At 46.9% G+C, this 23,271-nt stretch overlaps 1 protein-coding gene across 3 annotated transcripts in view; it reads right to left on the bottom strand.

Annotated features, from left to right (window-relative positions):
• Positions 1-263: 263 nt before the first annotated feature.
• Positions 264-23,271, bottom strand: part of KCTD1 (potassium channel tetramerization domain containing 1) — a 174,246-nt gene continuing 151,238 nt past the window's right edge. For all 3 annotated transcript variants that reach the window (XM_026496137.4, XM_057313167.1, XM_026496136.4), the window contains exons 4-5: positions 7,266-7,571; positions 264-3,325 (exon numbers count right to left, since the gene is read on the bottom strand). In XM_026496137.4, coding sequence (XP_026351922.1) covers positions 3,167-3,325; positions 7,266-7,571 — 465 coding nt within the window. In that variant the 3' untranslated portion in view covers positions 264-3,166. The remainder of the gene's footprint in view (positions 3,326-7,265; positions 7,572-23,271) is intronic.

Below are 23,271 nucleotides of genomic sequence, written 5' to 3'. Positions count from 1 at the left end.
AATGTTCAAACTGTGGGCAAAAGTGGCTGAACAGGCTATTTTACAGTCTCGCCATGTCATCCCATCAAATACTTACTAATCCCAAAGGGAGAAAGCTACTTTTACATTGGAGAAGTTTGGAGGATGTCACTTCAACTAATGGTTAAAATTATCATCACAAAAGAAAAACCATAACCCACATGCATTAAGATTTATGAAAGCCAGAAATAAAAATAAAGACAAGAGGGGCGCCTGGGTGGCACAGTGGTTAAGCGTCTGCCTTCGTCTCAGGGCGTGATCCCGGCCTTATGGGATCGAGCCCCGCATCAGGCTCCTCTGCTATGAACCTGCTTCTTCCTCTCCCACTCCCCCTGCTTGTGTTCCCTCTCTCGCTGGCTGTCTCTATCTCTGTCGAATAAATAAATAAAATCTTAAAAAAAAAAAATAAAGACAAGAACAAGAAATAGAAATTTTTAAAAATTACTGTCATCATTATGGGCCAAATGGATCCTCGTGAAGTGATGTAATAAGGATATAACATCACCTATACAGTATTCTTGCAAAGCAAAAAAAATTATCCCGACTCTACCAATCAGAGACCAACCAGACAAATCCAGAGACATTAATAAACACAGCACATAGGCCTTGATCAGATCCTCTTTAGGGAAAATAAGCACAGCCATAAAGATCCTTATTGGGCTGACAAGTGAAGTTTGAATATGCACCGCATATCAGATAACAAAAATAGGGCAAAATACAATTGTGACTCAATTATATTTTGAATGCCCAGCTCTTTCCTGAAGATTCTGGGAATCTATGCTCTAAGGCCTCACAGTGTGAACATTACATGTGATATGTTTGCTGCATTGGATTGGATGAGAGGTTTTGTACAAAGAGCGGGCAACTGGGTTGTAGCTGTATAAATGGGCGTGAAACTTAGAACTAAGAAGACAGTGGATGCCGATAACGCACGTCTTGTGTGTGGGGACAATGCCAACTGCCCAGAGAGTGCTGGGCAAATGTTAGGATGACAACCGCCAGTAGAAGTCCCCAAGCAGGGTGCTTGCTTTATTTCAAGCTTTTAGGGACTTCTGCCTAATGAGAATGGATTACGAGCAAAATTGGAGCGCAATTGCATTGTCCTTCCAGTCCAACAGGGATAAGCAGGCAGCTGGCAGGAGCGGATCTGGCCGTCTGGTCGGAGACTGTGCTGTGTTCGCCTCAACTACCATGGGGAAGACTGGCTGGCAGTCACTAGAGTCATTCAGTGTTTGGGCCTCTGTGTTTCAGGGGGTGATAGGAGCCATTAACAGCTTACTTTTAGTTTCAGAAGCCAGAGATATTTTCATTACTAGTGTCCTCAGGCATAGACTTTTTTAATTTAAAAAAAGAAAGAAAGTTCAGGATGGAAATCGCCTATCACTACAGGAACGTCTCTGCAGCAGAAACACATTATGGTTTACCTGTCAATCTTACCATCATGCCAGGTTTATTGTGAGTGTCTGGAATGAGGAAGAGGAAGTAGGGAAGGGAGGTGAGTTCACAGAGGAGTGGGGTTCACAGAGGAGCCCCTGGAATCACTAATACCTCGGAAAAGCAGAAGGCTTAATTGCAAAGTGTTATTGAGACTTCAGGTTTCTTACCTCTAGGGCTAATAAGAAGGGACCATTCTGGCTCTTAGATTTTCCCTACTTCTTCCAGAGCCATAATGCCGTACTTTCTGGATTTTTCGGACAGGTGTTATGGTAGATTCAAGTTCGCTACACATTCTTTGTCACTTTCCCCAGCAGGAGGTAGATTTTATTTTCCCTCCCTTTGAATCTGGGCTGGCTCTGTATCTACTGAACCAACAGACTGCCCCATTAAGTGCTCTGAGCAGTTCCCAGCCTGGCCTTTCAGAGCATGGCGGCTTCCGCTTCCTCCCTCTTGGAGAACTTGCACGGGGATGACACTCCCCCTTAGAACCCAGCCCCGAACTGGGACAGGGCCAAGCCACACAGAGAGGCCCTAAGCCAGTATAGATTGGCAGCCCATGGGAAAGCTATGTAGGACATCACAGCCCAACCTTGCCCTGTGATATCCTGGGCCACAGAAGCAGGCCAGCAAAGGCCAGGCCACTCAGAAGAACCACAGAATCATGAGAGAGTGTTGTCTTAAGCTGCTAAGTTTTGGCATGGTTTGCCCTACAGTGAGAGATAACTAAAGTTTATAAACAAAAAGTTCACGAGAAGGAAGATTATCTTGCTAACCAGGGCCAAGGAACAAAGCACAGTTTGACCTCAAAACTGGCGTCAGCTTTGAGGGCCTCTTTCTGATGTTCGACACAGAAAATTTAGAAAAAGAAAAAAAAAATCTCATTTTAATACAGCCTCATCCCCACACGTGTGTTTCACACAGACCTTATTTTTTAAACAGAGTTTATTGTATTTAATACATTATAAAATTTGAAAAATTGTAGGAAAGCAGCAGACTCAAACTGGAGCAACTCTAACAAGTAATAATTCTGGCCCCTTTGCAAAACTGATCAGTTTAAAAACAAAGTAATGTTCACATCTGTGAGGCGGACAAAAAAGTGTGACTTCTGTACAAACTACATGTAAAATTTCACGTCTAATGTCTTTCGAATACAGTGTGCTCATGAGTTTTTCTGAAGTCCTGCCCCGTCCCGCCTACAAGAGAGCACAGGAAACCTCCGTATGCAAATAAACTCATTCAAGGTGTTTTGTTGTTGTTTTTTAAAAAAAAAAAAAAAAAGGAAAAAGAAAGACAAAGGAAAAGGAAACAATGGATGGCTGTTGGCAATGGAAACTGTAAGGAGATGCGTCCTCACTGCTCATGGCTTGTACACCGGTCAGGGGCCTCGGGAGGCCCAGGACACTTCACGGCCATCACAGCACCAACTGTAGCTACCACCTTTTTTAAACTTTTTTTTTTTCCTTTTTTTGCATTTCCTACCTTTTGACATATATATATATATTTATATATTTTTTTACACCTTGAGGATATCACTATTCCAATTGTTCCCATATGAATACAGGTGTGGTCTCTATTGGATATAAATGTGTCTTTTTATTCAATTTTAGGTCCAGGACTTGGTTTGCTGTCCCAACTGCACATAAATGTCCCTTCTTTGTTATTTGTTGTGTACGGTTTTCTTTTTTCCTTGTTGCATAAGAAATCTGTCCGTTCAGTCCAGAGGCTCCTGCTTTATCCGGATGACGGACGGCACGCGGGGCGTCCGCCGCAGCTCCCGCCGCAGGACATACTCGCTGAACTGAGACGAGTCCACGCCTCCCCCGCAGGAGCCCACGATTTCAAATCCTCTCTGCTGCAACCTCTCGAGGACCTGCACGGGGCAACACAACATCCTGGTTAGCGGGGACAGGGGTCCTCCGGCCACACCCACAGCCCAGAGACGTGTCCCGAAGTCTGCGGTCTTGTGCAGCCCGGCTCACTCTCACCCGACCCCCCAGCCGCTTGAGTTGCTGCATTCAAAGGACGGCCTCCGGACGGAAGGGCAGGAGGGAGGGAGCACCGTTTCCAACACCTCCGATGCGCCTTTCCATGCCTGCCGCACACGTGCCAGTTCATTTAATGGTTGCGACCACCCGGCAGCACGGGTGGTCAGCCCATTTCATACGTGGGAAAACTGAGGCTCCAGGCATGGAAGTGATGCGACTGGGTTTCCAACCCAGGTCTGTCTGGCCTCGGATGCCACGTTTCTTGCAACGTGCAACCCTACCTTCTCTGGCAAAAGAGAGGGTTCCCATTTCAAATCTCATTTATCACGAAAATACCGTCTAAGAGATGATAAATGATATGGCCAGATGCTGATTTTATCCGAATTTACTCAGCCAGTGATTCATTTTCAACTCATTCACCCTCAGCTCTGCCACTGTTGAAGGCTGCCAGTATGAACTTAATATATTTCAGTTTGGAAGACGGATATCATTTCAATAGCAGAACAAATGGACTGCTGAAGACAGTCGAGGTTTATCTACAGGTTTTCAAGTTGATGGCATCTGAAATAGATTTATTGCCCTGTGTGCATTCAGGGAGGCAAGCATAAATGCAATGGTTATATGTTGGAAAACACATCCAAAATAAAGATATTCTAAACTTCTCATAGAATAATCACTTCTCATAATCTCTTCAATTTGGAAATCAAATACCTAATGTCAGAAAGATCCCTGGGTCTGTCACCTGCATGTCTGACAGCCTTAAGTGTAGGAGAAAACTCCCGCACTCTTGGATGGGCAAAAATACGGACAAGTGATCTAGAGCTTCGTTTCCTTAGAAATCCACCAGACCTTGGACTTGCAAACGTTCCCTGGGCTTCCGGGTATAATTAAATTAATTCTACACCACTCTAACGGCAAGACAGCTCAATCATAGCTTAAAAAAAAAGTCTGGCTCAAGATTTTTGGGGGGAATGAAGTGAAAGGTTACTAAATAACTTTCAAAATTTACTCAATGTAAGGTGAACCCTTACTGTTTCTCTTTAAATTATTATTTTTTGGTCACCTACTTCTCTGTGGATTATAATTTGCTATTTTGCAAAACGGCTATCTAGAGATTGGAAAACAATACAGTAGGCTTTCTAAAAACTCAAACTCCGAATGCTGGCACATTAAAAAAAAAAAAAGTCCTTATGAGAACAAAAGGAACATTCTACCCTGCAGTGCTCTATTTCTGTAGCTAAATTCACAGTGCATATGCACACCAGTCAGCAAAGGGACAGGATGAAGAAAACAATCCCTAAGTTCAAAATCAAGAAGTGCTTTGGTAGCAAGTTAATAAAAAGGTGAAGACCCGAGAGCCCACTCTGAGATTTCCCCCGAAGAGGCAGGAACATAGCCTGTCAGCAAGAAAAACCTCAGTTTGCTCGGCCAAACCACGGCACTGGAAAGGATTCTTTGCCTTGACCGGGAGACGAATTACAAAGGCAGAAGCTGTGAACAGTGGAGCACCTAACTCTGGTACTGTTCGTCTTGCAGCGTTGTTAGGTTGCTAAATTGTTAAATACAGAATTCCTGAAGCTTCCTCCCCAGGGGTCTGAAATGGCTAATATGATCATCATTCCACAGGACCCACTGTTGCCTTGGACGTGCTCAAAGCTTTTTTCAATGCCATGCACATAGCTTTGCTCCCTGGCCATTTCTTTTTAAACATCAATTTGTTAATAGCAAAACTCCTTAACATTAGTGATCACTTGAGAATATTAAAATCACTCCAGGGGTGGGGTGGAGTATCAAGTCTTGTGCGTCTTAGCCCAAAACTTCTGGATGCCTAGAGCACAGTGCCTGTTTTCTTGGTTGGTGGAGCAGGAAGCTAGAGTCATTGACCATGTCATGGTCACATCATGGCTTTGTCACCGATGTTAATCCAGGTGAAAATGTCCTCATCTGACCAGACCTGAATAACTGGGAAACTCGTCAGGCATATGAGTTTACTCCATAGCCTGGGTGGTGGGGCTAGGTTTTTGTGTGAGATGTGGAGCCCTAGGGAAGCAATGCTGTCATGGCTCTGATGGGTGCTGCCCCTGCCTCCATCTGGAGGAAAGCTGGGGCAGGTTGTGTGTGTGGGAGGCAAAAGGCTTTCAGAGTTTTAGAGGCTGTGATAAATAGCAGAGGCCTCGCTCAGGAACACAGGGTGGTTCGGGGTGCAGCTCTGGCCCCATCCAACCCAGCGGCCGCGATGGTGCCTGAGAGCCCATGTCTTTCACCAGCGCTCCTGGGACACTGCTTCTGCCAGTGTCTCCTGCTCTGCTGTTCTCAGACATCTGTTCATAAATTTCTAAAATTATAAATAGTTGTGGAACGATCTTCAAGAGGAATGGTAGAGTGGGTGCTTCTAGTCTTTGAGCTGTGGAAGAGGTTTTGTTGGGTCAATCCTGAACAAAGTCATGGGCCCACTCCAATTAAAAAGAGCTGGGGGAGAACCCCAAGCCCTTACTCCATTGACTTCAAACCATTTTGAGTCATAAGATGGGGGATTCACAGTGCTTACCTGTTAGGGTTGTTCTAAGAAGACATGGCACGTACCACCCTTGGCCCACAGCTGCCACACATCAGTTAAGAAGATGAACACACCCACCAGCGTCTAAGGGACACAGCGCCTACCATGTGAACCAAACTTCTGAATGCCACCCCTAAGCCTCCTTCTCCCACAGACTTCTCTGTCTCAGAAAACAGCAATTCCATTGATCCAGTTTCCCTGTCAAAAATCTTCGTCATTGTCAGAGAACCTTGTTAGCTCTATGACACTCAAGAGAACTCAGAACCAGACACTTCTCAAATACTGCTAACTGGTCCCCTTGCTTTTACTGCTTTCCATCTGCTGCTGGAGTATTCATTTTCAAATCTGAGTTACATCATGCCACACTTTTGCTCAAAATCTTCAAATGGCTTTCCATTTTACTCACACAAGCAAATGATCCCAAACCAAAAGAAACCGAAACAAAAAATCCCAGAGTGCTTACTGCCGCCCGAGAGGCAATCCATGATCTGTCCCGGGCCACCTGCTGGCCTCTTGTCTCAGCGCTCCCTATCCCTGACACTTTCTTCAAGCCCCGTGGGCTCTCCTGATACTCCCGACATGCCAAGCAGACCCCTACCTCAGGGTCGTCGCAACATGCTGGTCCCTCTGCCTGGGATATCTCATTCCAGCTGTCCTCTTCTCACCACCTGACCAACATGTCTTTTTTCTTTTCCTCATTAAACTTTTGTTTTAATGGGTCTCAACATTTCTGTTGGTTACTGTTTGTCCCCCCCCTCCCCCCCGCCCCGCCATCTCCCCATCCTTCTCAGGATGTAGATTCTGGGAAAATAGAGCTATTGTCTCTTTCTTTGTTTTCTCGATCTCCAGTGCTCATAGCAGCACCGGGCACATAGTTCAACAAATACCGTGGATCAACGGAGTGCGTAGAGGGTACACATGCTTACCTACCCAACACAAGTGATGCCACGTGGGAGTTTCCCAGCTCCCCGGAAGGCACTGTGTGAAGGCAAGGTTAAGTAACAGCATTAAGAGTGACATTGGATGGGGCGCCTGGGTGGCACAGCGGTTAAGCATCTGCCTTCGGCTCAGGGCGTGATCCCGGCGTTCTGGGATCGAGCCCCACATCAGGCTCCTCGGCTATGAGCCTGCTTCTTCCTCTCCCACTCCCCCTGCTTGTGTTCCCTCTCTCGCTGGCTGTCTCTATCTCTGTCGAATAAATAAAAATAAAATCTTAAAAAAAAAAAAGAGTGACATTGGATGCCACACAGTGGATGACAAGGCTATACCTGGACCGAGTTGAGGTGACAGTAGCCATTCAGTGGAAACCTAATGACATGCGTTGAGTCGTGATTCCAGCCTGCGTTGACAGAGTTACACATCACGTCGCCGATCTCTGGAAACACTTCTTCTATCAAGGATTTGTCACCACTGAGCGTGATCCTTTCTCCGAGGTCTGGGGCGACACGCACCACTAGGCACTCACAGGGCCTTGAAAAGCGACCAGTTTCTCTGTCCTGCTTCCATCTTTCCATCTCCAACAACATGGGCTGAAGCTGAAAATATTTTGCCTCTTCATATAACAAAGTGTAGTCCTGGAGGGAAAAAAAAGTATTTCACAGTGCAAAATACAAACATGAAGGCCTGAAAATGTCCACAGGTAAGGGGTGATTTTTCCCCCCTGTTATTTCAACAATCGAATCTGCGTGTAAATTTTTCACTCACCACACATATGTGCGTGCATTCATTCAGTGATGCTAAAAGGAGCTTAGGGGTATTAAGGGCCAGGCAGACCCTCTTCTAAATGCTCCCCATAAATTAAGGCCTGTACCCCCACAACTGCCCTGTGATTTTGGAACCATTATTATTCCCACGGTGCAGACGAGAAAACGGAGATGAGAAAGGCTGAACCCGTGACTTTTCTCTTTCAGCCAAGAGTGCCTCTGCATATTTAAAATTCGTGGGGTGAAAATCCACTTTACGTTCTCACGACGGAGCCCCGTGTGGGTTGCGGTGAGGGAGGCGCAGGTGCACCACCCACGGGAGGTGCAGGGGGCGGCGCCAGCTGGGGGCGGGGCTGCAGGTGGTGGCGGGTGGGTGGGCGCTGCTTCTCCCTAAGCGTGGGTGCCTGATGTCTGATATCTCGGATGGGGGCGCGGGGGGAGGCTGCCATCCTCAAGTCAGCGAGCCAAACTAGCCCACAATCCCTGCAGGTCAGAGGTACTAGAAAGGAACCCCGTCCCTTTCTGAAAGCACAGCCACCATTCCCTGAGCATGGTTTCTTTTTCTCTTGCCTTAAGAACAAGTCTACTGAATTAAAGCAGAAATCTGGCCAGCAGGTATTAAAACACACACACAAATCGCTGAATGGGAGGACAAGGGAGGCTGAGGGGGAGGCAGCGACATAGGAATGATGCTATCAAGCGGGTCAATATTATGTCTACACGTAGCTATGACCACAATCATCTCTGGGTGTGAGGCAAGTGGACACTTGTCCAGGCATGTTGACTGAGGACGTTTTAATGAGCTGACACAGGCGTGTCTGCCGTCCTCCCCCGGCAGGGGCTGGCAGGCGGTGCCTGGTGCCCGCAGCAGCGCTGACACCGGGAGCCCGGGGCCTGGGTGCTGCCAGGACCTCTGCTATCTGGATGGGATGGAGCGCAGAGACGATGACCACAGGAGAACGGTTTTATGTGGCACTTGTCTCTTTTTCTTGCAAATTAAGCACCAAAAGCAGAGGCAGTATTTGCGGCTTCCAGAGAAAAATGTGGAGAGGTGGGAAAGTGCCAGTGGACCTCTAGCTGGATCTTCCACTTTCTGTGTTGAGATATTTGGGCCAGGGGAAGATGCCATCCCAGACACTCCTCAGCGGAATGGACTGCTTCCAGATTCTGTCTTCTCCTGGCAACCCCATTCTTACAGGAGTCTTGGTTCCCTGCTGGAGAGGAGCCCGTGCTCTGATGATCTTCCTTTCACATCCTGGCACCTGCTTTGCCTCCCCACCCATGGGAGGTACTGTTTGTTTGAGGAGGTGAGAACTAAGCTGAGGTGTGGCCACTCTTAGGACAGCACTGGGGCCCCCTCCGCCAGCTTGAGGGCAGGATGGGGAGACCGGGGTTCCTCCCCCGTGTGGGGGCCTTGCGGTCTCTGAAGTACATCCCCTGTGAGATAGTGACCTTGCTCCTTTACTTACTTATTAAGATGACAGCTCTCAACGAGATTTGAAAACAGCATTGACAGGCAATAGAAGTGAGAATTTCTGCTACTGCGTTTTATTTTCCTTTGAGAATGAAAAATTTTAGCACAAGGAAAAATCTGGACTCCAGTGAAAATATGTCATCAAGTCTTGAAATCTGAGACTGCTTAGAGCAGTCTTATTGACCAACCTTGACCTTACGGAGGAATCCTCTCAAACTCTGCTGAATAGTAACCATTAGCCTCTGATTAAATGCTTCCAGTGACAGGAAGCTTCCTATCTAAGAGGGCACGGCACTTACTTTGTTGGCCACTCTGATTACACTTCTGTAAACTTCTTGGTTAAAATGACCTGAATTTCCCTGTAGTTCCAACTTATTCAAATTCTGCCATCTGGGCTTACAGTGATCCTAAACTTTCTTTGACATGTGAACCCTTCACACATTTGAAGACAATGGTTATGTCTTAATACTATTCAGGCTGAAAATACCCAATCTTTTCAGCTCTTTCTCATTTGTTATGACTTAAAGGTCCTTCGATATCTGGTATGTCCTTGACTTTGTCAACATACTTCTCTGAAAACCCAAACCGGAACTGAACTTAACATTTCAGATGTGGTCTAACGAGTGCGCTGTAAAACCTTCGCTCGGCTGGACATTCTAACCACTCGTAGGCCTGCATTCATCTCCTACGGCTGCTGCAACAATTACCACACACTGAGGGGCTCAAACCACACAAATGTATTCTCTTACAGTTCTGGAAGCTGGAAGCCTAACATGGGTCATTAAGGTGGTGTTTCTTCTGGAAACTCTAGAGGAACATTCATATCCTTGCCTTCTGCAGCTTGCAGACGCAGCCCGCATTCCTCGGCCTGGGGTCCCGCATCAGTCCCGCCTCTACTATTGTCACATCTCTGACTCTGACCCTCCCGCTTCCCCCTTTCACTTGGAAGGACCCTTGTGAGCACACTGGGCCCACCTAGATGATCCACGATAATCTCCCCACCTCAAGACCCTTAACTTAATCACACCTGCAAAGTCCCTTCTGCCATGTAAGGTGACATACTCCTGGCTTCCAGGAATTACGACACAGACATCTTTGGGGGACCCATATTCGGCGCACCGCACAGCATAAGGCTGTATGAACCTTCTTGGCTGTCCTATTACCCTATCAGTTTACATTTTGCTTATAGTGATGTCTCCAGACCTTTTCACAGGAGCTGCTACTGAACGAGGTCTTCCTCTAACAGCATTTGTGAAAAATTTTTAAATTCTCCATTAGTTATCCCTCTTCAAATTGCCTACTGTAGGTTCTGGAATTTGTTTCAACATACTGAGAAAATGTAAATTCTTTCGTCCCATGTTCTGCTCCCACTCTCATTTTTTTGTCATTTTGAACCGGGTATTCTGTCTCTGTATGTGAATCATTTCTTAAAAGTAATGACAGGACAGGGCTACATACAGGCCTTGGTTCAGACTGATGCCCAGGTAATAAATTAAGACTCTGGATTCTGGCTATTCGAACCCCTATAAAACCTATAATTCTGAGATCAGCCGGCGCCCAATTGTGGCATTTGCTGGGTGTCTGGTTGAAATACCGTGCATTTGGGTGGGCCTCCAAGGGGAAGGCTGGACATGTGGGAGGGGCCCCAGTCTCCATACTGCCCAGAGACTCTCCTTAACTGTTTGGACTCCAGTCTCTTTATCTACAAAATTTGAGAGGAATAAATCACATTAAAGTTGTTACCAGGCCTGATATTCTGAGTCTATACCCATGACAATGTCCTGGTCCACAGGTCTGTCTACCATAACCTGAAGCTAGTAAGGCTGGCAGGACGTGGGGTGACAAACCCCCTATGGTGACTCTGAATCCTCACCACTTTCCTTTTCCCTCTGAATTCACAAGCCGCGTGGGTGTTCCACTCTGAGGTCTGGCCATGGACGGACAGACTGCCTCCCTATACAACGCTGCTCATGTTATCGTTCTCTGCTCCTGGAAAATTAGGGAAACACTGGCCCTTATTAGACTTTTGGCTCCACTCAGTGATTTCTCAAGGATTCTGCCAGTGGTTTTCAAAGTGTAGTTTAAAGAGATCCCTTGAAGGTCATCCCGTACCCTGGGATGTATCTCATGGGCCTGGCCTTGAACGACCTCCGGCCACCAGGCGATCTTGACCATCTCTACTTGGGTCTGGCTCCATCTCTTCCTTTACCGAGCCGTTCCCTCAGGTCTCCAGGGCGGAATGCCGTCTGCGCTGGGGCAGCAGACGCCGGAGAGCAGCCGAGCACGCACGCTCCGCTTGGCCATCAGCCCCCTGACGCTCACTCGCCTCCGAGCGTCTGCCAGCTCAAGAACTAAAAAGCCCTCCTTGTTGTTGTTTTTACCATTTTCTGCATGGTTAAGCTCACACTGGCCATTCGTTTTCTTGGCAGGCTCCTTTATATTCGTCTTTCTCTACTTCCTAACGCACGCTTCCAGTCTCGGCTCATCGGAGAAAGGCCCTGCAGAGCCGACTCAGGGCCCACGGCTGCTTTCCTTAGGAACCTCGTCCTCCTTCCCTTCCTCAATCAGGATCATTTAATTTCATTGTCTAAATCCCATCTATTTTAGAGTTTTTATCAAGTTTCCCTTTAGACTCTCTGACCTTGTGCTCATTTCCTTCTGCTCTCTGAATCTTCTGGAATCTTCTTTCCTTACACCTTGGTCCCTATCTGGCAAAACCCACCGTTCCTTTTTTTGGCTTTTACAACCTCTAACAGTTCAGTCTCTTATCCCCAAGGTATGAGGTGGAAATGAGCAGGACTTTATGGGGCAGCAGCAAGTTTGACCCCAGATTTTCTTTTCTTTTCTCTCTTTTTTTTTTTTTTAAGATTTTATTTATTTATTTGAGAGAGAGAGAGAGCATGAGCAGGGGAGGAGGGCAGAGTGGGGAGGGAGAGGGAGAGAGAATCTCAGGCCGACTGTGAACTGAGTGCAGAGCCCCACATGGGGCTCCATCTAACGACCCTGAGATCATGACCTGGGCCAAGACCAAGAGTTAGACACTCAACCGACAGAGCCACCCAGGCACCCCTGGCCCCAGATTTTCTTTAGAGGAAAATGAACCCAAAGCATCCACGTTTGCTTTCAGCAAAGCAACTCCAGAATGTACTAGATGCCATCATTCCTCTGCCCTGCTTCCGTGCCAATTTTATCTTCTCTCATTTAGAAAGCATCGTTCATATTTCTTGCTTAGCCTCATATCCAGATAAAGGAAAATAGATTATTCAGACTTATTATCACGTTTAAATGACTTTAAAGTCCTAGAATACATATGTAAAAAAAATTTTTTTTCTGAGATTTTTTCTGAGTGTTTTTTTTGAGGCATAGGAAGATCAAGATGCCATTTAATAGAATAAATTGAGCCTTGCTAAGACCCTGGAGATAGGTACATGGAACAAGAAGGTAAATATGGGTGGACTCCCAAATGCAAATGGACCGTATTTCAAAAGCTTATTTCTGGATTAAATATTTGGAATTCAGAAAACATTCTCCCTAGAGGGGGGAAAGGGATATACACCGTGCATTAGTTTCTAACGGCTGCTGGAAGAAATTACCATAAATTTGGTGGCTTAAAACAACACAGACTCACTCTTGTACAGTTCTGGAGGTCCGAAGTCTGAGATGGGGCTTAGGGCTAGCTTGCTGAGCTGCAGGCCAGGACTGCCTTCCTTCAGAAGGCTCTAGGGGACAGTGACGTTCCTGGCCCTTTCCAGCATCCGGGGGCTGGCTGCATTCCTTGGCTCATGGCCAACAATCACATTATTTCCTTCATCACCTCTTCTCTGACTCTGACCCCCCCTCCCTCCTTCACTTATAAGGACCTTTGCGATTCCACTGGGCCCACCTGGATTATCCAGGATAATCTCCCCATTTCAAGACTCTTAATCACATCTGCAAAGTCCCTTTGGCCACATAAGGTCATCTATTCTGGGGATTAGGATGTGGACCCCCTCGGGGGTCATTATTCAGCTCACCGCACACATTTACTGGTTCCACCAAACAGTTCAGAGGCTTATTTCACTCCTCGTGGCCTTGAAGCTTCACACAGTAGTTGGCACGTCCTTATACTCAAAAGGCAACTCAGTCACTTGTTCATTTTAAAATCTGCTAATGTGCCAGACGCCATGCTAAATGCTGTGGGTACAAAGAGGGTTTTTCTCTGGGCAACGTGTCCAGTTCGTCCCGGGAGCTCCAGGAGCTCTTCGGCACAGTTCCTGGGCCTCCCAGGCAGTGCTCGGCTCCGCAGAATGCAGGGGAAGTATAGGTCAGGGGACCGGCAAAGCAGGGCCACCAAGAGAATAAGGGAAATGAAGGAGTTTATATTTTACATTTCAAAAATAGAATCCAGGTAGTAGTGATAAGAGAAAAAAAATCTCTGCAGGACTTAACTTCCTTTAGTTTTAAAATTTTGGGTTTTTTGTTTTGTTTTTAGTTTTTTTTTGGTGGGAGGTGGGCCACCATAGATATCACAGTATTTCAGGTTGGGGTGCCTAGAATTCTTAGTTTCCCTGGCTCTGCAATACCTTCTTCTTCTTCTTTTTTTTTTAAAGGACTTAATATTTTTACAGCCGTTTTAGGTTCACGGTTAAAAAATTGAGGGGAAAGAGGCCCTGGGTGGCTCAGTCGGTTAAGGCTGACTCTTCGTTTCCACTCAGGTCCTGGTCTCAGGGTCGAGATAGAGCTCTGCTTGGGGTTCCATGCTCAGCATGCTCTGTGGGGAGTCTGCTTCCCCTCTCCCTGTCCCTCTGCCCCTGCCCCCGCTCTCTCTCTCTAAAATAAATAAAATAAAATCTATAAATAAATAAGTAAATAAATAAATAAATAAATAAAATTTAGGGGCAGTCCAGAGATTTCCCATACACCCCTGTCCCCACACACCCACAGCCTCCCCATTCTCAACATCTCCCACCAGAGTGGTGCACTTGTTACAACTCATGAACCTACGTGATCACCCGAAGTCCACGGTTTATACGAGGATTCCCTTCTGCTATTGTACATTCTATGGGTTTGGACAAATGTACAATGACATGTACCCACCATTAATGGTACCATACAGAGTAGCTGCACTGCCCGAACCTCCTCTGTGCTCTGCCTGTTCATCCCCCCCCCCCCCCACCTCCCTTTCCTTTCTTCAAAGCCCAGAAGGACTGGCCCACTTGCTCCTTTCCCTGCCACCGTGTGAGACTTCTGGCCGGGAGGCCTCCTTCCCAGCCAGCAGCGCCAACTTCCAGCTTCTCCTGACTACTCTTATTTTTCTGGGGGTTTGGGGGGAGGATATCCAGCCTGACGTTTAGCCTGATGGCTGGTAAAGGAAACAGAAGCAGCGGCAGGGTGTCTCCTCTCTATCCGACCACTGTCTCCCTCCCCTAGCACTTCTCGATCTCCTAGAGAAAGGTAAGGTAGACACAGGTGATAATGATGGGGTGTCAGTGGCAGAGCTGGAAGCAGATCGATCTGCATTCTCAAGCCACACCCTGGCTTGGCAAGTCACCTGGATACTAACTACAGGGGTGAGGCCCGGTGTGTAGGGTGGGGCGAGGGCAGGGGTTAGAGATGCTATCTGAGAACGTGCCGGGGCTGCTGGCAGGCTGTTCTGCCTGCCTCCCAGTCCTCCTCTTTGGGTGCTGTGGCTAGCCTTGCCTCTGAGAGAATGTCCTTGGGAGAGGGAGGTAAGTGGCCCTGGGCAGGGGTTCTAGGAGTCAGAGTCTCTGCACCAGGGATGCAAATAGTAGGCGGCAGCCGCTGAGACCATGGGCTGGGGCAGCCGTCCTAAATGGGCACTCTCGGAGGTACTGGAGAAGAAGAGACTTCTTGGGGGTCTACCCAGCTCACCACTCTGCCTTCTCCAAGAACGTCCCATCCCCGAGAGTGAGTACCTAGAAGCCACGTCTGCTTGCCACAGCGGACTGGCTGAAGCAGAAGCCTGGGAGCCACTTGAGCCAATCAGCTGGTCTCTGCAGAACCAAGGAAGGGGAAAGAAACCCCAGGCACTGGTGCGGCAGAGCCACAGGCATCACTCCAGGAGTGTGTGACCTCCCACGTCTGAGGTCCTGAGTTGCCCTGGTATTTCCACCTCTGAGAGAATGCTCCTGCTAATGCTGTGAGATAAGTTAGTATCCTTCCCATAAAAGCTTCCTTCGTCTCTTTCTTCCTGGTTCTCACCTGGGGCTAATTTTGACCCTAGAGGGTATTTAGCCAAGTCTAGAGACATTCTGATTGTCCTGAGAGAGGGGGTGGGTGCTGCTGGCACATGGTGGGTGGAATACAGGGTCCTGCTCGACACCCTACAAGGCACAGGACAGCCCTCCACAGACAATGAGCTGGCTCAAAACACTAACAGCACAAGATGGGAAACTCTGAGCTTGACCGGGATCATTTTGGTGGCAACCTAAGGAACACAGAACTCACCCTGATCGACGGTCAGGCCTCGCATCACTAACCACTGCACTAGCATTCAAACACATACGGTTACTAGTAACGTGATGCACTACGAAGCATACGGTATCACCGAGATGGATGCCCACCAACCTGCGTAACCTAAACCATCGGGCCTTCCCAGATAACCTGCGTTTACAGGAAATCAGAGGCGAGAGCACTGAACTCAACTACCTGCGATAAGGCAGCCAGACAATCCAGAAGGGGGGACGTGGGGCACCTGGCCCGGTTTCTCCAGCGAGTCGGCGTCATATAAGAAGTGACAGACTGTGCTAGGTAATAAAAAGAAGGACCATAACTGGATTCAATATGTGGTCTCACATCAGATTCCATCTTGGAAAAACCACCTGCAAGGGACATTTTGGGGTCAAGCAGGGAAATCTGAATATGGTTCCAGTATTAGAGAAAATCCGATTTTACTGAAATAGGAAGATAGAGATTATTGTCTGAAATAAGGATAGAAAAAGATCCCAAGGGCCAGGCATGCATGAAGGTTTTAATACTGGCAATCTCCAAGAGGTGGGTACGTGGGGCTTACACATTTTTCAAATTTTCTACAATGTGCATATCCTTTTCTATAATATTAACAGGTTATTAGAAATAATGAATACATTTTAAACCTAAGCCAGGGATAGGTAAGTTGTGGGCTGTCTGTTAGCAAATTTTTCTTTATCTAGGAAGGGTGGACATTCATCAGAGACCACAAAAGATGCTCGCAATGTGGGGGACATTTACCAAAGGTGCTCAGAATACAAGGCTAGAAAGAGGTAATTTTTTGTGGTTCCCCATCAAAAAGGGAACCAAAGTTCTGGACTCCTGGTGTACTGGGAATGACAACTGTGTGTGTGTGTGCGTGTGTGTGTGTGTGTGTACAACACATGTGCATAAGCAGAAAACAGAGCAACGATGGGCAAGTCAGTATCACTGGGAGGAGTGGAAATGAAGGGAAGGAAGACAGTCACCTCGACAGTAAAACAGTGCAGACAAGCTCTACGATCACTTATCAGAGAACACACTCCAGCAGCTTCCAATGGGAGCAGGGTACAAGCAGCGGCCACTTCAATGGTGTTCTGGAGTATGAAATGATCTAAATTGCTAAGTGGGGACCTAGCTCATACAGCATATCTGCAGAACGGCATTTTCGGGGGGGCAGGATGCCATGATGTCAACGTTGCATGCATTCGCTCAACCCGCCATTAAACAGCTGGACCAGGAAGCCAGAAATCAGGAATGCTTTCCCTCCCAAACCCAGTTAAGACAGATTCTCTCCTGCTGTGTCCCTTCTCCCAGGTCAGGAAATCGCCTCGGACGAGGAAGCAAGCACCTAGAACGCTGTTCAGGGACAGGCCGACCGTGAGCTCTTCTGCGTGCGCGCCTGCGCTTGTGGGCGGCACAAGCTGCTTCAATTCCACCTTCAGCCACGGGAGCTGGACGGCCACCTCAGCTTCCACTCTCCTTTTTTTTTTTTTTTTTTTTAAGATTTTATTTATTTATTCGACAGAGATAGAGACAGCCAGCGAGAGAGGGAACACAAGCAGGGGGAGTGGGAGAGGAAGAAGCAGGCTCATAGCGGAGGAGCCTGATGTGGGCCTCGATCCCAGAACTCCGGGATCACGCCCTGAGCCGAAGGCAGACGCCCAACCGCTGTGCCACCCAGGCGCCCCCAGCTTCCACTCTCCTGCTGCTCCTCCAGGTTCCAGAACGCCCCGTAATTTACAGCCTGTCGCCGGGAGGTTCCATGGGAAACATTTCAGGGCCCTGGGAGACGTGAGTTTCATTTGACAAGCTTTTTGTCTTTTTCCCCAAGTGTGGGCTACAGCTAAATCCTTGGGCAATTAACGGGTAGGTTTTGCACTTAGAATTGATGAACAGCACGTCTTGCAGGGCTCTGGAATCCTCGGGGAGCTTGAAAGGTGCAGAGAAGCAACCATCCCCATCCTAGCCCATTGGGTAGACCCTCAAGGGCCTGTCCTCAGGGATCGGCCGCAGCTTAACTCGCATGAGGAAGCCTGTCTCTCAGCATCTCACTTGAACGCTCTTGAAGCACAAAATGACACCTGCCACATCCGAACGTGTTCGAAATCCCTAGCTCCATTCCTGGGCCAGACTGCAACTCACGGCAAACGGCTGTCGTCACGTTCTAACTGGAATTCCCTATCAGTTGCTCTGTATTTCCTGGAGTCTGCCTCTTTTTTACTCATGGGATGACAAATGAATATTTTACCCTCATACGTTGCTTAGGATGATGGTATTATACACACGTTTTGTATCTGCCCTTTCGTCCTGTAATTAGCATACTGCCTACTTTCATTTAGCTGCTGGTCTCCTGTGACTCTTTTGACCCTTTTCTGCTGTATTTAAGTTAATTAATACTAAGAAATTATCATGTGCCCAGCACACAATGTCCTTTAGAAAACCATAAAAACGTCCCTGCCTGTGAGACCCTTACAAAGAAGAGAGTCCCGTTGGGGCGCCTGGGTGGCACAGCGGTTAAGCGTCTGCCTTCGGCTCAGGGCGTGGTCCCGGCGTTCTGGGATCGAGCCCCGCATCAGGCTCCTCTGCTATGAGCCTGCTTCTTCCTCTCCCACTCCCCCTGCTTGTGTTCCCTCTCTCGCTGGCTGTCTCTATCTCTGTCAAATAAATAAATAAAATCTTAAAAAAAAAAAAAGAGAGAGAGAGAGAGAGTCCCGATATACACATAAGGTCGCCAGAGTTTGAATGTAAGAAAGTGTATGACCAGGTATGGGGTAGGAACCGGAATCTGGGGTGAATGTGGGACTCACTTCATTCGTTTATGTATCCATCCGTGCACTCATTCACTCACGCCATAAATATTCACAGGCTGAGTCCGTGCCAGGGCTGAGCTAGTGCGACAGTCGCGGCTGGCCAGCTTCCCCGACAACTATTCCCAGCCCCATCCCTTGCTCATTTCTCTCACTACAGAGGCTAAAAAGGAAAAACACCCCTTTCTCAGCCTCCTTTGCCTACCAGGGAGGCTCCGTTCTAGCCACTGACCGACCGATAAAGGAAAAGTCTCCTGGGGAATCTTCTGACAAGGACAAAAACTTCTGAGTTAAAAAGGCTTTCGCCCCATTTTCCTGCCTTGAATGAGGATGTGATGCCTGGAGCTGCGGCAGGCACCTTATGACCTTGAGGTGACAAGCGTGAGGCCAGGACGTCAACACTGAGGATGGCAAAACAAAATGAGAGTCCTGTTCCTTGAGGACACCACTGAGCGGACACCATTGTCAATAACCATGGACCTCTGACTTCTTATGTGAGAAAACAACAAATCTCCATGCGTTTAAGGCACTGCTCACTGGCTATTCCAACACCTGCAGCCAAAAGCATGGATAACTTACAGTTGCGTATACAGTGCCGAACAATGAAGACCAGTAATGACAAGTGTACGTGTGTGACCACAGGGAGAATCGCAGGGTGCACACAAACCTAAGCTGGACGAGGCAGCGATGGCATAGTGATGGATACAATGAGCTCTAATGACAAATAAAGGCCAGGAAAAGAGCATTAGGCAGACAGAATGGCCTCTTTGAAGGGGGCAAGAACATGGTGTACTTGTGGAACTAAGGAAAATCCTGTATGGCATATGTGTAGGTAGGGGGGGGTGGACAGCAGGGGTCAGAGCCTTCTGGGCCTCGTGGGCTCTCGACAAGGATGTGCTGCTTTACTCCACGAACAATGAATGGGAAGCCTCTGCAGAGTTGTAAGCAGGAGCAAGCCATGGTAACACTATTTTTTTTCAGAAAGTGTCCCTTGGTAAGGGATGGGGTGGGAGATGGTGGAGAAGGGGGAGAGGGAGGAGCATAGTATGGCTGTAAAAGGGCAACAGGAGGGATCCTTGCCATGATGGAAATGTTCTGTGCCTTGATTGTATCAAGGTCAACATCCTGGTTGTGCTGTTGTGCTATCATTTTGCAAGATGTTACTATTGGGGGGAATTGGGTAACACAGGGTCTATTCTTTTTTTTTTTTTTAATTTATTTTAACAGTTCTTTTTTTTTTTTAAGATTTTATTTATTTATTTGACAGAGATGGAGACAGCCAGCGAGAGAGGGAACACAAGCAGGGGGATGGGAGAGGAAGAAGCAGGCTCATAGCGGAGGAGCCCGATGTGGGGCTCGATCCCAGAACGCTGGGATCACGCCCTGAGCTGAAGGCAGACGCTTAACCACTGTGCCACCCAGGCGCCCCAGGGTCTATTCTTTCTTACAACTACGTGTGAGTCTACAATGATCTAGAAATAATAAGTCCAACGAGAAAGTGTCTCCCAGTTTCAATATGGAGAGTAGATGCGAGGAGGAAAGGGGGAAAGAGGGAAATCAATTATGAAGCTACTCCAAGCTACTCCAAGTCATCCAGAGAGCTGAGCCTTGGACAGGGAGGTGGGATGAGAAGAAGGAATTGATTCAAGGAGTATCTGGAAGGTACTACGGACTGGCTCGCTGATGGATCGTGTGTGGGAGGTGAAGAAGGGACAAAGTGCAGAATGACTTCCAGGTTCCTGCCTACAGCAGGCAGGTGGATTTGGACATTTTTGCAGAGATGGGACACAAATCAAGGGAGCAGGCTCCAGGGTGGTAGCGGGGTGGGGGAGGCAGGCATGCGGGTATGGCCAGTTTATGATCAGGGAGCTTGAGGAGCCAAGGAACTCTCCACATAGACATTCTGAATGGTCACTGGGAAATGCAATCACCTTAAAATAGAACTAAAAGTGAAATGTCCTTCCTTCACCCTTTCCCCAATTCCACTGCATTCCTTCTAGGAAAACATGAGTGATAAGGAAAACGGTGGCCCCCACGGTTGCCATAACACACTTTCAGCCCTTCCTTTCCTACTCACTGACTTGCTCCCCCACGCGGGAAGTCCACACCTGACTGGTGAACACCTGCCATCAGAGGCGCCAGGTCTGATGACTGGCGGGGGGCCACTGCTGAAGCCTGTGTCCATGTACAGCAGGCCCCCTCCTCTCCTTCCTCCTCTCACGCCCTGTGTCCAGGGCAGAACTCAGCCCCATTTCCTGTCTCCACGTGGGGCCAGGGCCTGCTTTCTAGAAGCAGTCCTGACTTTCTTCCTAGCTCTCTGCTCCGCCTGCAGCTGGTGCGAGGCCTGCTGCCGCCACCGGGCCAGCTCTCTCTGCTCCTGTCTGAGCGGGTGCGCCCGCAGGCTTACACTGAGGGCTGCAGGCGGGAGACCTCCCTCTGGCCTCTGCAGAAGATGCCTGCCAGCGAGTGAGGGGAAGGCAGGAAAGAGGTTCGAAAGTTGGCACAGAAAGAAAAAAACGACACATTGAAAATTACCCTTGCAAACCGTCCAGGAAGGTGCCATCTGAGAAGCAGACTCCCAATATGTTTTCCTTCCTGAATTGGAAGACATCACCACGGATAAAGCAGCTGACTTTCGTAAAGAGCCATGTTGCACAAACCCACTTCGTCCGTCTGTAAAGCCCGAATGGCACGCAGCACCGTCAGAGGCGCGCTCTGGGAGGCCCCTGGGTGCTGCCGCGGGTGGGGAAGCCACGGGGTCACACGCTGCCACTGGCTGATTCCAGGGCGGCCGGAAGTGCCCGCGCTAGCTGCAGTTCTCACTCTTTCTCTCCCATTTCCTCACCAAATGTATACTTGGCAGGTGCCCCACTGCTCAAAATCCTGAAGGAGAGGATGGACGGAGCCCCCCAGAGTCCCTATTAATTTGGGATCTAACCTTCTAGATCTTTTCCGTGCCTTTATGCACACATATTTTTTACACAAATACAAATATGGCCATGCATCTGCTGAAACTTAGTATTTTCAATGAATAATAAAATCTTGGTGATTTTCCCCCAACACATTAGATAATAAACCTATTGGTCAGTATGTACCATTGCTGAATATTTTTTTTAGTTGTGTCAAGTTTTTGCTATTACAAATAATATGACCACAGTAAACATCCCACGTACATATATCTTGGCATATTTATGCAATTGTGTCTAGAAAATAAATTAACAGACTCTGAACTGCTAGATCAAAGAGTATGTATGACTGAAAATTTAAAAACTGCTGAATTGCCCTCCAAAAATGTCTGTTCCCAACCACAATGTATATCCCCGACACTTTATATTCACAATTTTTTACATTTTTGCCAATCTGACAGATCTCAATTTTTGTTTCTTTGATTCTACAGAGATTAAACATCTTTTCAAATGTTCATTGGCAATTTCTATTTTTTTCTTTGGGAGATTTTTGTTTCTATCTAAAAATGTTTTCCATTGGGTTGTATGTTTCTTGTGGATTTTAGAACTCTTTTATTAATGATATTAATCTTTTATTGCAAATATTTCCTGTAGTCTAACACTGGTCTTTTATTTGTATGTGGTGTCTTTAATTCAACTTTATTTTTTAAAGGCTACGTTCTGGGTGTTAAGTCTTCCTCAGGTAGGCCCTCTCTGCCTCAAAATTATGCTTTCAGAAATTCCTTTAGATTTTTTTCTGATATTTTTTATAGTTTTAAATTTTATGTTCATTTCTGGAATATCTGTGAGCTTATGATATGAGATAGGGCTTTGGCTTTACATTTTTTCCAAATGTCTCTGTGCCAACTATTTCAGTGCCAATTACGGATTATTCCTTTGTTTTCTCATTGACTTAATTACCACCTTTATAATATATCAAATTCCTTTATACGCACATCTGTCTCTGCACTCTGTTCTTCTCCACTGATGTATTTGTCCATTTCAGCCCAGTCAGGATCACACGTTTTAATTATTCTAGCTCTATAGTACGTTCTGATGTCTGGCAGGACACATCCGCCACAGCCCACCATTACCACTACTATCATCATCCGTAATAATTTATTTAGCTATTCTTAACCTCTGTTTCTTCTACATATATTTTATTAATGGATCAAATTTCATTTAAAAAAAGTTTGTGACTTAAATGGGTTTGTGCTGAATTTATCATCTGGGGACGGGTGACATCTTAACAATATCGAGGCTTCCCATCCCAGAACACAGAATTTCCCTTCATTTATACAACTCTTCTTTTATACTTTATGTAGAGATTTGCAGTGTTCTTAATCCAACTTTGCCCATTTCTTGTTAGGTTTGTTCCTAGGTATTATAAATTTTGTTGTTATTGTGAGTGGTATATCTTTCCATTATATCTTATGATTGGCTTTTGCTATTCTGTAGAAAAGCTATCGATGGTGATACTGATCCTGAATGTAGACGCCTTAATGAGTTCTTCATTAGTTCTAACAGTACTTGGTTGATTCTTTAAAATCTATTTAAAGAATATTAACAGCTGCAAAGATTACATTTGTGTATATTTCCTTCTAATATTAACACTTTCTGTTTGTTCTTCTTGTCTGGTTCCATTGCCTAGCGTTGCCAGCATAACATGAGACTAACACTTGTTACTAACTTCAAAGGGAACAATCTAAAATTTTACTGTTAAGTATTAATACTTTCTAATACTTTCTTTAAATATCTGGGAGAAAAAGTCTTAAGCTAAGGAGGTTTTCTTTTATTTCCTACCTTACTAAGACTTAGCAGAAGTAAGCTTTGAATTTAATCAACTTGTTTTCAATGTGTTAAAATAAATTATAATTCAGTCTTTAAACAAAATC

Source organism: Ursus arctos, unplaced genomic scaffold, assembly GCF_023065955.2.
Source record: "Ursus arctos isolate Adak ecotype North America unplaced genomic scaffold, UrsArc2.0 scaffold_17, whole genome shotgun sequence".
Lineage (NCBI taxonomy): Eukaryota > Metazoa > Chordata > Mammalia > Carnivora > Ursidae > Ursus > Ursus arctos.
This window is presented reverse-complemented; position numbering and strand designations above follow the sequence as displayed.